At 35.8% G+C, this 14,650-nt stretch overlaps 1 protein-coding gene across 2 annotated transcripts in view; it reads right to left on the bottom strand.

The window, feature by feature from the left end:
* Positions 1-8,520: 8,520 nt before the first annotated feature.
* Positions 8,521-14,650, bottom strand: part of GRSF1 (G-rich RNA sequence binding factor 1) — a 50,617-nt gene continuing 44,487 nt past the window's right edge. For both annotated transcript variants that reach the window (XM_057546353.1, XM_007193574.3), the window contains 5 exons: positions 14,389-14,573; positions 13,307-13,428; positions 11,608-11,743; positions 10,877-10,952; positions 8,521-9,899 (listed from right to left, as the gene is read on the bottom strand). In XM_057546353.1, coding sequence (XP_057402336.1) covers positions 10,903-10,952; positions 11,608-11,743; positions 13,307-13,428; positions 14,389-14,573 — 493 coding nt within the window. In that variant the 3' untranslated portion in view covers positions 8,521-9,899; positions 10,877-10,902. The remainder of the gene's footprint in view (positions 9,900-10,876; positions 10,953-11,607; positions 11,744-13,306; positions 13,429-14,388; positions 14,574-14,650) is intronic.

The raw sequence follows: 14,650 nt of genomic DNA, 5'->3' as shown, positions 1-14,650 counted from the left end.
ATGTCTCTCACACTTCCTGATTTCAAAACTTACTACAAAGCTACAGTGATTAAAACAGTATGGTCCTGGCATAAAGACAGACGTAGTGACCAATCGAATAGAGAGCATAGACATAAACCCTCACATATATGGTCAAATTATTTTTGACAAGGGTGCCAGGACTATTCAATGAGGAAAGGAAAGTATTTTCAAAACTGATGTTGGAGAAACTGGATATCCACATGCCAAAAATATTAAGAGGGACCTTTACAACATATACAAAATTAACTCGAAATGGATCAAAGATCTGAACATAAGGGCTAGAACTATAAAACTCTTAGAAGAAAACATAGAAGAGAGAAAGATTCATGACACTGGATTTGGTAGCAGTTTCTTGGATAAGACACCAAAAGCACAGGCAACATAAGAAAAAATAGGTTGGGCTTCATCAAAATTAAAAACTTGTGGAGAAATTGGAACCCCTGTGCACTGTTGGTGGCAATGTAAAGTGTTACAGCCACTGTGGAAAACAGTATCGTGGTTGGTTCATAAAGAAAAGTTCCATATAATACAGCAATTCCACTTCTGGGTATATACCCAGAAATGAAAACAGGGACTCGAACCAATTATTCATACACCCACATTCATAGCAGCATTATTCACAATAGCCAAAAGGTGAAGCAACCCAAGTGTCCATTGACTGATGAATGGATAAACAAAATGTGACAGATACATATAAGGGAGTATTATTCAGCCTTAAAAAGGAAGGAAATTCTGACACTACAACATGGATGAACCTTGAGGACATAAGTGAGATAAGCCAGTCACAAAAGGACAAATAGGTTTCCACTTGTTTGAAGTGCCTAGAGCAGTCAAATTCATAGATAGTAGAATGGCAGAGATGAAGTAAAATGGTGGTTTCCGAGGACTTGGGGAAGGGGGAAATGGATACAGAGTTTCAGTTGGGGGAAGATGAAAACGTTCTGGTGATGGATGGTAGTGGTGGTGTTTACACAATATGAATGTACTTAATGCCACAAAAATGTACACTTAAAAATGATTAAAATGGTAAAGTTTGTTATGTATATTTTACCACGATTTTTAAAATACCATGCTTTCCAGTTGGATACAGAAAATAATTAGATATGTATGTATATATGGGTTGGTACACAGACATAAAGCCCCATCTGCTGAGAGGGTCTGGAAGTCGACACCCCAGTAGCACTGGGCACACCCAATGCCCAATCTTTCATTAGAAACCAAACCTTGGTTTCTAATATCATTCTCCAATAAAAGGAACCAGGACCCCTTGGAGAAATGGCTGATTCTCAAAGGGATACAGGAACAAGCTAAAAGCTCCCAATGGGTAAAGCTGAAAAAATGTGAGAATAACGTAGAATAGGATTATTACCCAGAGTATAAAATACCTACAAGTCCATTTTAATATAAAGGATTAAATAAATGGTGAAAAAATGTCATCTCTCCTATACAGAAAAATTCCAAATAATTTACGTAGCTATTCTTTCAGGTAAGTGGAGCTTACCTCCCCACCTCTTGAATGTGGGCTGTGCTTAGTAACTTCGAGAAAGGAGACTATAGAAAGAGAAAAAAGGAACTTTATAGTAACCTAGGAGACACTATTTTGGTCAGGTGATCAAAATTCACATGGTCAGTGATAAGTCATGTTGATAACATGAATCCTTGATAAGATGAATGCAGTGAGAATGACACCTTTGTATTCTTTCTCTGCAAAACCAATAACCCCAGTCTAAACATGAGAAAAACCTCAGAAAACTCCAACTGAGGGACATACAACAAAATATCTAACCAGTACTCCTTAAAATTATCAGGTCATCAAAAACAAGAAAGACTGAGGTTAAGGAGACACGAAGACTAATGTAATGTGGGATCCTGGAATGAAAGATATTAGGGAAAAGCTAATAAAATCTGAATGAAGTCTGGAATTTAGTTCATGGTTATGTACTAAAGTTAGTTGTGACATATATTGTAGCAATGTAAGATGTAAACAGTAGGGAAACTGGGTGAGGTAGTCGTAGGAATTCTACTACTTTTGCAACATTTTTGTATATCTCAAGCTATTTTGAAATAGTTTATTTAAATTTAAAAAATTGTGCTTTCATACTCAAAACAACTACAGGTCTGACCTAATAGAATTTGACTAAACTCCCTAAATGCAGTTTATTTCCAAATAGAATCTGAGAATTTTCCTCAGCGTGAGGATTTTAAATCAGATTTATAGCTCAGCACAACGTCCTTGGTTCATTCATTATTTACAGTCAAGTTATAAAAATGTATGATGATAATTTGAAAAGATACATGCACCCCAATGTTCACTGCAGCACTATTTACAATAGCCAAGACATGGAAGCAACCTAAATGTCCATCAATGAATGGATAAAGAATGGAATATTACTCAGCTATAGAAAAGAATGAAATAATGCCATCTGCAGCAACATGTATGGTCCTAGAGTTTATCAAACTGAGTGAAGTAAGCCAGACAGAGAAAGACAAATATATATCACTTATTAGTAGAATCTAAAAAAAAAAAAAAAAAGATACAAATTAACATATACAAAATAGAAATAGACCCACAGACATAGAAAACAAACTTATGGTTACCAAAGGGGAAAGCAGTGGAGAGGGATAAATTAGGAGTTTGGGATTAACATATATACACTGCTATGTATAAAACAGATAACCAACAAGGACCTACTTTACAGCACATGGAACTATACTCAGTACTTTCTAATAACCTATATGGGAAAGGAATCTGAAAAAGAATAGATATAGATATGTATAACTGAATCACTTTGCTGTACACCTGAAACTAACACAACATTGTAAATCAACTATACTTCAATTTTTTAAAAAAATTTAATGGAAAAAAAAACCACCTAGTAATAAAAAATAGTGAAAGTCGGAAAAAAAAATGTATGATGATACTCTTAAAGGGAATTTAACCATTCTGTAAAAGGACTCCAGGTATGGCCTAATGATTTTGAAGTAACTCTCAGGGCCCCCGCCTATATTACAGCCTCACTTCAGCTTTGCCCAAGAGAAAATGTAGCCCTTTTTAAAGAATTATATTTCAGAAGTAAGTGGCATGTTTTGATATATAGTAAAGCATCTTTCTAATAACTTAGCCTAATAACCCCACAGATGTTCTCCCAGGTCAAATCTTAATGATTCTTAGACATTTCTTAGCTTGGGGATTGTCAATTATTGAGGTCTTCTATTTTATTCTCAACATTCCTGAGGACAGTTGATTTTGTTGTTAACACATTAATTACTTTTGTATAAGAGATTTTTGCAAGCATGCCAATCTACCAAATCAGAAATCAAGTATCTGACAAGCACAGTTTTTATACCTAGAATAAAAGACAAACTTTATTCAAAGACAGCATATCATCTTGAAATGTAAACATAGTTAAAAATAGAACCAGAGACCAACTGTAAGCAGTGCTGTCAGATTCCTGAGTTAATAACTAAGCTTGGTAAAGAGAGATAACTCAGGACTCCAATGCATAGTGGGGTAGAAAGACTGAACAAGTTTCCAGGCAGCAGTACTACCATGCCATTTTGGGTTGCTGCTTTTCAGCAGATTAGAATCATTCATATTCAATTATAAGGTCTATCACAAATAGTTTACTCCTGTAAATTAGAAGTTAAAAATTAGCTCAATATTATCACTTGTATTCCCCCATTTGCTCTCTTGAGGGGACAAAAAATGGATGGAATTACAGCCAGCCTATCAGAAATTCTGAGTAACTTGGTTTCTCAGTTCTGGTCTTTATTCCCAAATGTCATCATCAAGTGGCAGAAAGGTGGAGAGCCTCTTTATTTCAGTTAGAACCAAGCATGTTTTGGGATCACAAGTCTTTGAATATACTTGTGAAGTTTCACAGGCTTCAAATTTAATCTGGATCATTTGAAAAGCTTATTCTTAATGTACCTTGGTGATCCTTGTGGGTTTCACTGAGCTGTCCATATTCTAGAGTCTACCTTGGCTACACACGTTCATGCTTTATCACCAGGTGCTTTCAAAATCATTTCACTGGGATGTCCTAATTCTGACACAACCTAGAAGCCATAAAAGGGGAGATTTAAGAAATCTACCACATAAAAAAAAAAAAAAAAAAAGAAATCTACCACATAAAAACAATTTCTGCCATGATAAGCAAATAAAGTGACAAATTGTCGGGGGGTGGGGGAGGTGGGGGGGCGGTATTTAAAGCCAGCTCATTGCAAGGTCTCCCGCCAATTAAGCCAATTAATTAAGAAAAAGACCAAACACAATAGAAAAGTGCTCATTTAACATCACTGAAAGGTCATCAGCGAAACTCAGATTGTGGAAAACCTCTAAAGGTTTATTGCATTTCTTCAACAAATAAGAAGGGAAAAAAGAAATGGAAGGGGAAACATAAGATTAAAAGAAATAAGAAACAGGCACTTCAATTTCACTAAAGATATTTAAATGGTCAATAAGCTTATGAAAATATGCTCAACATCATTTACTGGGACAGCAAATGAAAACCACAATGAAATACCACTACATACAGAATGGCTAAAATTACAGGCTGAAAACATCAGATGGTGAGGATGTGGACCAACTGGAACTCTCATATTGTTTGTGGGTGTTTAAAACAGGATGACCACTCTGGAAAAGGGTATGTCAATTTCTAGTAAAATTAAAAATATATCAACCTTGCAATTTAGGATATTCTACTAAGTACTTACCCCAAAGAAATTAAAACGTGGGTCCACAAGAAGCCTTGCACAGGATATTCACAGCAACTTTATTCATAATAGCCAAAAACTGGAAACAGCCCAGCACCCACAAGCTCTTCACCCGACAAGTGAAAGGTTAAACTGTAGCATAGTCATACAATGGAATACTACTCAACAGTGAAAAGGAACAAAGCCGAAATACATAGATGAATCTCAACACATGCTGAGAGGAAGAAATTTACACAATAATACATACTGATTCCATTTCTATGAAGTTCTAGAATAGGCCAAACTAATCTATGGTGAAGACAAAATCCTAATAAGAAGGGATGGGAGAGGTGCAGGAATTGACTAAAGAAATTTTCTGATGTGATGGAAATGTTCCATAGCTTGTAAGGGGTTTGGGTTACACAGCTGTATGTCAAAACTCATCAAATTAGTATTTGTTCAATTCACTGTAAATTTTACCTCAAGAACAAGAAGTCCACTTAATGATATGGATGCCACAAAGCTTAAGATTCAAGTATAGATGTCTACGACTTTGACACACATAAAGAAAAAAGACTGATGGGTGCACAGATGCATGATGAAGAAAATATGGCAAAATGTTACTTGTAGAATCTAGGTGGTAGGTATAGGCATGTTTTTAATCCAACTTTTCCAGATACTTGAATTTTTTTATTAAAACATGTTGCAAGGGAAAAAAGAGACATAATAACCATTGCAATGTGTGGACTGTTGTTCAGATCATGATTCAAATATACTTTTTTAAAATGACATTTCATATAGATATTTGATAAGAAATTAGTATTTTTAGGAATGATGGTACTTTTTTAAGTCCTTTTCTAAGAGAGATGTGCACTGAAATATATCCAGATAAAATGATGCTGTCTTGAATTTGCTTTAAAATTAATGAGGATAAGTAGAGGGGGATTATAAGAGAAAAAGAAAAATGGGGAAAGGATATGAAGACAAATTTATAGGAAAAAAATCCCAAAACCCCTTAAACATGAAGAAATGCTCCATCATAAGAGAATACCATTCTGTGTGTTTTTTTTAACCTTGGCAGATTGGCAAAGAACAGATTGCTAATACACTGTGTTGGGGGGCTATGGGGAAATGGACACTTTTGCATTGCTGGTGCAAACTAAGGAAAAACAAATTATAGATATCAACTGAATTTTAGATATAAATTACAAGTGCACATACTCTGATCATTTATCCTACAGAGAAATTTATGTATGTACAAAATGATACAAATTTATACAAGGTAATTCATTTCAGCAGTATAACAGCAAAAGACTGGAAACAATTTACACCTTCATCAGTAAGGACAGGTTAAATTAAATACACCCACACTGTACAATCATTTTAAAAAATGAGAAAGGATTTTATATACTGATATAAAATATTTAGGATGTAATTAAATGGGAAGAAATGTACAGAATAGTATGCATAGTATGCTATAATTTATATTTTTAAAATAAATGAAAATGCCTATTAATATTTGCTTATCTATACAGTAAAATCACTGGAAGTTTACATTAGAAACTGATGACAGGGTTGCCTGAGAAGGGGAACTAAGTGGCTGAAGTGTAGGATGGGAAGGAAACTGCTCACTGTATAGCCCTTCATATCTCTTGAATTTTATTTCCTTCAAAGAAACCACAAAATTTTAAAATTATTCTATTTATTTTCGTATCATCAAGGTTTAAGAACCAAATTAAACCTTCCTATATCCTCTTCCTGAAATTCAGTAAGAAAACCACCCAACTAAAAAAACTGGGCAAAAGATCTGCACACCTCACCAAAGACAATATGCTGATGCGAATATATACAGATGTCAACATCTTGCACATTATGGAACTGCGAATTAAAACTAAGTATCACTACACACCTATTAGAATAGGTAAAATTCAAAACACTGACACCACCAAATGCTGGCAAGGATGAGTTGCTACAGGAACTCTCATTCTTTGCTGGTAGAAATGCTAAATGGTTCAGCCATCTTGGAAGACAGTTTGGCAGGTTCTTACAAAACTAAACATAGTCTTACCATATGATCCAGCAATCACACTCCTTGGTATTTACCCAAATGAGTTGAAATCTTATGTATACACAAAAACCTACACACAAATGTTTATAGCAGCTTTATTCCCTTCGTACAAACTTCAGAGATTTATTTTCTGATCTGCTGAATTCAGGCAGGAAAAATGTATTCCTACTACATTAGGGCAATTTTTTTTTTTCAAAGCCCTGGAACTTAGGCACTTTACTGCTGAGATATACCATTCTACTCTATAATACAGGTCCTATCAATTGAATGTGAACCCTTTCACATAATTTAGGGAAAACGCTCAAAATAATGGAAGGTTTTAAATTATAAAATGATCAAGATGTAATCCAGAGAAAAATCTCTAAGTGAGAATCTGCTAAGCGACTGTTCCGGGCAGAGGATGCCAATAGGGCATGTTAACTAATAATAAGCAGGGTCACTGCCCCAAAGTGTCACCTAGATGGAAGTGGCTTTCTCCTGCTTCTTTCTCTCCACACCACAGAAGTGAGAAGGATTTACAGCCTACTGCTCCACAGCATTCAGTCTCCCTCGCCACCTGGCAGAAGCGTCTCACCCAGACGTAGAAAGACAAGCACAAAATGGTTCTGCTGAATTCTCTGGCAAAAGTGAGTGTATCAGATCAGATCACAATCTTCAATAATCTTCTCCTTGGTATCTACATGCTCCGTATGTGTCTTCCCTTGCAATTCTTTTGAGCTAGCCAAAGCAGGATACGGGTAACCTGGACATATCCAATCCCACTATTTCTGAGAGCTTTACCACAAAGGAAATTATAAAGACAAAGAGGACCCAAAGAGAAGAGCAGAATTCACTGTCATTATTTCTTGCAATAGCAAATGATGATGCATAATCCAGTCTTGTCAAATTTCAAGAGGGAGAAGTATGTCTTTAGATTGGATAAAAATAAAAGATTACTGTTATTCTATTATCTGTTTTTCTTCCCTTTCTAGTAACTACATTTGCCTTGTCAGCAATTATTCATTTACTAACGTAAATCATGAGCAATAACCTACTAAAGGAAGTACAGGAAAGTATATGAATTCGTAGGATGACTTCCCAAGAATGCCCACCTTTTTTCTGAGAACTTGGCCACTAGTGTGACAAGAAGATACACCCTTCAAGCTTACCCACCACATAATATCTTAATGCTTTGCTCCCATTCTTTTCAGATAGATGTGCAAGGGAAACTTCTAGCTTTTTTTTTTTTTTTTAACGTATTTATTTATTTGTCTGCACCGGGCCTGTAGTTGCGGCATGCGGGACCTAGTTCCCTGACCAGGGATCAAACTCTGGCCCCCTGCATTGGGAGCACGAAGTCTTAACCACCGGACCACCACGGAAGTCCCTCATTAGGTTTAAAATAAAGTAATTGCAAATGAATTAATTCCTCACCAACCCCAATCCTAATCAACACTACAGGTTTTTTTCCACAGACCTACTGCTAGAGGGAGAAAGAAAAGATTGCATTCTAGTAGCTCATACGGCTATAGACACCAGTTCTTATAGCTCAATACATTCAACCACATATGAAAATACATTTCTATTTAGGTCGTAATAAGGAAGATGTTAAGCTGGTTGACTGAATCATGCTCTTATAGGATGATAAAAGCAAACAACTACAAATTAACCATTTCTTCTTATAATAATATACCAGGACTTGATGTAATAAAAATGTACTAGGTTGATTCACACACTCCAAAATAAATACTCTTAGGTAATCTTCAGCCTGAAACAAACCTTCATTTATTGACTACTTACAGTACAGTGATTCCGTATCTTAGCTGGTAATCAAAGATGGTTATGTATTAAGTGAGAGAAGACATAATCTCTCTTCCAGATACCACCTCTCAGAAATCTGGGCTAATTAAACTTTAAGAACTAGAATTGCTTCTCCTGGTAACCACGTGACAGTCGTCACCCTGAGAACAGGAACAAGGCAAAGAAAACATACAGGACTTTGATTCTCCTACACAGGTACACATAAAGTTAGTTTATTAATGACTACATTTTGAAGCCAGCCATTTTGATCCAATATTTAAATAACAAGCTGTTTAATATTAAAGCAGAAAGTACTGCCACAATGTGACAGAAATACAGCTTTATCCATAATCCTTTCACACGATTATACATTAAATGCTATTTTTAGTTAAGCAAGGCACCCCTACTTGTTCTAAAATATGGGATGTGCTACCCCACTGAAAAAGCAAATGAGGAGACTCAGATTTTTTCCTATCTAGAGCTGGTTTAAATTCAAGTGAAGCCATTAATGTCCTTACCAGTCAGGACTGTTATGACATGTCACTTCACAGTATTGAGACTAACACACACCTTAAGGTCTACCCCAAAATCAAAAACAGGTTGGGGGCAGGGGTCAGACAACTTTTACATTAAGACTGTAATTGCCTCCTTAATTATACAGGCACCAATGTTAAATGCCTTTAGTACAAGGCTTAGAAAGGCAAAACATTTCTAAAGACATAAAACTGCCAAATTGTTGTCATTTACACTCACTAACCTGTGGTATTTATTTTTTGTTTTGATTGTTTTTTTAAAATTCCTAACCCTATCTAAGTAACCAAATACGCCTAAAATTAAAATAACTCTGCCAAACCATAATGGTTCAAAGGTCTGAAACCTTTCCTTGCTTTGGTGAGTATTTGGTTAAAATAATCAGGATTTCATTCCATGAAAAGTTTCTCATCAGAGCTCTTAATTCACAGGCAAAAAACAAAACCTCAAACAGATCATTTTTAAAATGGGAGAAAGATTTTAAAGGACAGTGCTGAATAAAAATATGTAGTCTTTACACTGGGTCACAAATCATCTATGAAAACTGTTTAATCATATAAAATAAAGACCAGATTTTTAAATCAGATCCTGGACAGTTTAAACAAAAAAGTAAATCTGTGGTTTATTTCATAATCCCAAACTGAATCTTTCCTTTTTCTTTCTAAACAGTCTATTATGGAATTTTTCTTATAAGCAATTAACCCGAAACCCCCAAATGGTTTCTCTAGCAGTTGCTGCTAAAAAACTGGAACTTTAGATCCCATGTCCAAGAAAGATGTGCAAATGAAATGCTTCTTGCTTCATCCTGAAAATAAAACAAAAAATGTTGCATGCTTACTCAAAATGAAAAAGTGTTGTGCACATTCCCATACCATTTAAAACTACAAATTCAATAGTTTTTTTCTTTCTGATTTACTGCAAGTTATCTGACAAACCAATTAAGCTAAGGTGAAGAATTATTAGGTAGGCATTAAGTGTTTGCAGCCTGGTATGAAGATAGCAGATTTTCAGAGTTGGGCACAGAATATATTTTGCATAGATTTTAGCTATGTAAATATTTAAGTCCCACGAGATTGTGGGACTTTATATCCAAAAATAGCCTATGACAACTACAGTAAAGAAATGCCCCATGTGTTTTCAAGAAATCACTACAGGTTAAGTGTCTTAAAGGAATGCCCCACTACATGTAGAAAAATGATCACAATACAATATATTAAAAGATTTTACAGGGAAAAAGACAACACATAGCACTGAGTCAGGGAAGGGACATCAAAACATATTTAGTTGATTTGTCACAGATAAAACTCTGAAATCTATGTACTTCCTAGGACAACAATTTTCATAACACCATTTCAGGAAAAGAAGCAGTGTTACATTAAGTGTATAAATCCATGACACACCCTGGTTTCAAATATCTAAAAAATATCTTAGAACTGAGGAAATGTGTGTAAATTTTATAGGACGACAAGCTAACACAAGGCATATTTTCAGTGTATTATAATATACAGCTACTAAGATGAAAAGTTCTTTTTAAGCACATAGCATGATGAATGTTGGGAATGACACAAAAAGATTCTAATGGGGAAAATACTCAAAGCCACTATACGATCATAATGAATTCTATTTCCCAGGAGAATTTCATTCCTTATAGTCAGGCTTCAATTATCATTAGTTTGATGTTTATTAAAAAGAGAATGGTTTTCAACCGTATTATAAATTTGTGAGTTAATGATTAACTTATCAACTGAAAATAATTTACACAATTGCACCTCTTAAATTTACCTTATTTTCTGGAATCCCTGGAAGTCTTATTTTCCTTTCGGACATGAATTCAGGAACAATTCAATATATCTATGGTCTGAGAATGACAAAAAAGGATCTGTTCTTAACCCTCTGCCTTTTGAAAGCAGATCGTTTTCACTGAGATGTTGGACACTACAGGTGTCTGTCCCCAGGCCAGCAGGGACCTCTGAAGCCTTCTTCATGACCTGGCTTTTTTTCCCAGCCCATGGTTTTTCTAATGGATATTTAGGACTTTTGTAATCTCATAGCTATCCAAGCTCCACTTCCTAAATTTTAAGAACTTTAATCGAAAGTTAAATTGAAGGTGCTGTTTGTAGACACTTAACACCCACGAAAGCCCAGCCATCATGACAAATCCCTGAGTGTTGTCTTCAGAAAATGATGCTGGTCATGACAGCTTCAGCATCTCCTGTTTTTTGATGCTCAGCTCCCCCTGCTGATCTGAGTTTCCTGGCTTCTCCTTCCCCCACCTCATCCCTTTGCTGTCCTATGTAGTGATCTGGTGAGAGAAACTGCTGCTTACTCCCCCACCCCTACCTCTACCCCCCTGTACTACATATGAGTTTCAAGATTTATTATTGCAATAAAAGTGCTTTATGCTGGCTTTTCTCAAAACAAAAAAACAAAAAACCCCACAAAAAACAGAGAAAGGCATTTGTAAACAAAGATAGACATCGAAAATAACAACAAAAACCATGGGCAGCACTTACGAACATGGGACCGATCCTTGAGCATAGCTGCAACAGCGTCCTCATGGGTATCGAAGTGCACATCAGCTTCTCCAGTGGCCTTCCCACTGGAACTGTATTCCATGGTGATTCTAACAGGCTTCAGTGGAGCAAAAAACTAAACAACAAACAAAGGAAGCCAAAAGGAACATAATGTTACTAGGTCAATTTCTAGAAGTCTGGTGGCTCTGCATTGTTCTTTCAGACTTTGATTCATACACCTGATAAATTTATTTTTAGGAAATCTCTTTAAGCAACAACGTAATTACACATCTACCACCTCTTCTGGCTCTTCTGATCTTCTGAGAACTCACGGTTACATTTCAAATATCTGTTCACAGAGAACTTAAACTATATATACAACACAATAATATACAATAGTTATCAAACTTTTCTTTATACCAACAAGGACCACTTTTATTATTCCTCCCACACACCTCCTTTCCCGTTTCTAAAAACTGTCCGTCAAATATACTTCTTTTTTTTTTTAATATTTATTTATTTATTTATTTGGCTGCACTGGATCTTACTTGTGGCATGCGGGACCTTTAGTTGTGGCACGTGGGATCTAGTTCCCTAACCAGGGATCGAACCTGGGCCCCCTGCATTGGGAGTGTGGAGTCTTAGCCACTGGACCACCAGTGAAGTCCCTACACTTCATTTCTTAATAATTCATTTTTACCATGTTTTAATCAAATATGGAGCTGATAATAAGTTTCTTATCAGCACTACCTAAACAGAGCTACCACACTGCGTGGTTAATATTCCAAACCAAACCAATTCTTTAATGAGACTGTTCAACCTTCATTTGGGTAAAAATATGATTCCTAATAGGTTTTTTGAAATAATAAAGACAATTCTGAGGCCCCACTACTAACTAATTCTGAGGCCCCACTACTAACTGGATCCTAGATTTGGATCTACCTTAAGCACACATCCTGGAGTTCAAGAAGTCAATAAGGACTTTGTTATTTCATCTTTTCATTTCATAGAGTATCTATCATAAAATGAAAATATTTTAAAAATTCCTTTTCTCAAAAATCAGGGAAGCTGGATGCAAGAAGGCTATATGGTGTAATGATAACTCCAGGCATTTAGGAGTACTAGATTTGTGTCTAGTACATAACTGCCCTGTGACAAATGCTCTCGGAGTCTCTTTCTTAAACTCAAAGATGAATGGGTTGAGGGACTTCCCTGGTGGCGCAGTGGATAAAACTCTGCTCCCAATGCAGGGGGCCCTGGCTCGATGCCGCAACTAAAAGTTCGCGCATGCCACAACTAAGGAGCCCACGTGCCGCAACTAAGAAGCCCACATGCCACAACTAAGACCCGGTGCAACCAAATTAATTAATTAAATAATCAATTTTTAAAAATGAATGGGTTGAACTAATTTAGAGAAAGACCAAGCTTTTTTACGTTGAATACTTAACCTACGCCATATTATTTTGCATCTATGAAATGCTATTATCCATTATACACATGATCTTAAAATGTAATAAAACCCACACCTCTCAGCCAAAGAAAATAAAACAAGCCCCCACAACTGTGGAGACGCCACCTTGCTGTCCAAAGACACTACAGAAATACTATATTGTTCTTCTCTACCTTCCCTAAATAGAAGTTCAAAACTTTACAACTTCTGTTCAAAGCTATTGAGATTGGACATCTTACAGCCACACACATTTATAATGTCTTGGGCATTGGCTTGGAAAGGCAATCCTCTCATGTGGACAAAATGTAGTGAAGACGTAGTTCCAAAATCAGCAGCCTCTGGAAGCTTTTCTGACATCTCCTTAGGCAATTCTAAGAAGTGGGACAAAAAGCACTGTCAAGAACATAAACACTTCAAAAGTTATTAGCAGATTATAATTAGGAATGATCTTTATGACAAAATCCTCAATTACTCTTGAAATACCCTAGTAACGAAGAGGGTTTCAATTTTAAAAGCCAAGATGATCTGAAATTTCTGCTGCCTAACAAGTATCACCTGAACACTCATAAGGATTTAGTGTCTCAAACCATTACCAGATTACAAAAGAACGTACCTTTCTCTAACAACTGAGAGACGGGAAAATGATTATGAATGAAAAAATAAAGACAAGAGAAATTCCCTGAGTTACAGTCACTTTAAAAAAAAAAAAAAAAAAAAGGAATAAATATGGTAACAGGATAATCCTAGAGCACAAACTTAAAAAGTATTTATCAAACTTTAAAGATTCCAAATGTTGCTTTGGGATTAAGAATCAAAGGAATAATTAAACACAGAGGCAAACAAAACACCTTACTTTAGTCAACAATCCTGCTCTCTACACACATCTTTTCCCATCTTAAGTTTAAATGCTGACATCTTACTTCTTTTTGTTATACACGTGCAACCCAGGTTTTGACAAAGAATCTGCAAAAATGATTAAATTAAAAAAAAAAAAAACCTATGAAATAATTAAGACCTTCTGCATGTATAGTCAACCCTCCATATCTGTGAATGTGGAACCCGTGGATATGGAGGGCTGCCTACGGGACTTGAGCATTCATGGATTTTGGTATCCGCGGTGGGTCCTGGAACCAATCCCCTGGGGATACTGAGGGACGACTGTATTCATAGCACATACTACACTCAAAGACATACTAAACATTTAACTCAATTCCCTTTGTCCTATAATCTACAATTTGATACAACATGGTCATAAAAAAAAATTTTTCTTTAACAAATATCAAAACGTACAAGGCAGACCCAATGAGTTTCAGTAAGAGGCAAATCCTTACCTATTTCCTTCTCACTTTCAAAAGCCGTCATGGGTCGGATATCCTCACTTACTTCATGTTCTTCAAAGACCATTTCTGGCTCTGTTATATACTTAGCAGTGGGAGAAGATGCCATTTTCTTTCCCTTATGAGAACCAACATGTGTTCGAACTTCATTCCTTCTGCTTGGAAATATCTCTATATACCTATGTCAAAGCAAAAGTGAACAGGCATAAATGGTACAAAGTAACTTTACATTGAACTCTTTTAAAATAAAACACGC

Source organism: Balaenoptera acutorostrata, chromosome 5 (genome assembly GCF_949987535.1).
Source record: "Balaenoptera acutorostrata chromosome 5, mBalAcu1.1, whole genome shotgun sequence".
In the NCBI taxonomy this organism is placed as follows: Eukaryota; Metazoa; Chordata; class Mammalia; order Artiodactyla; family Balaenopteridae; genus Balaenoptera; species Balaenoptera acutorostrata.
This window is presented reverse-complemented; position numbering and strand designations above follow the sequence as displayed.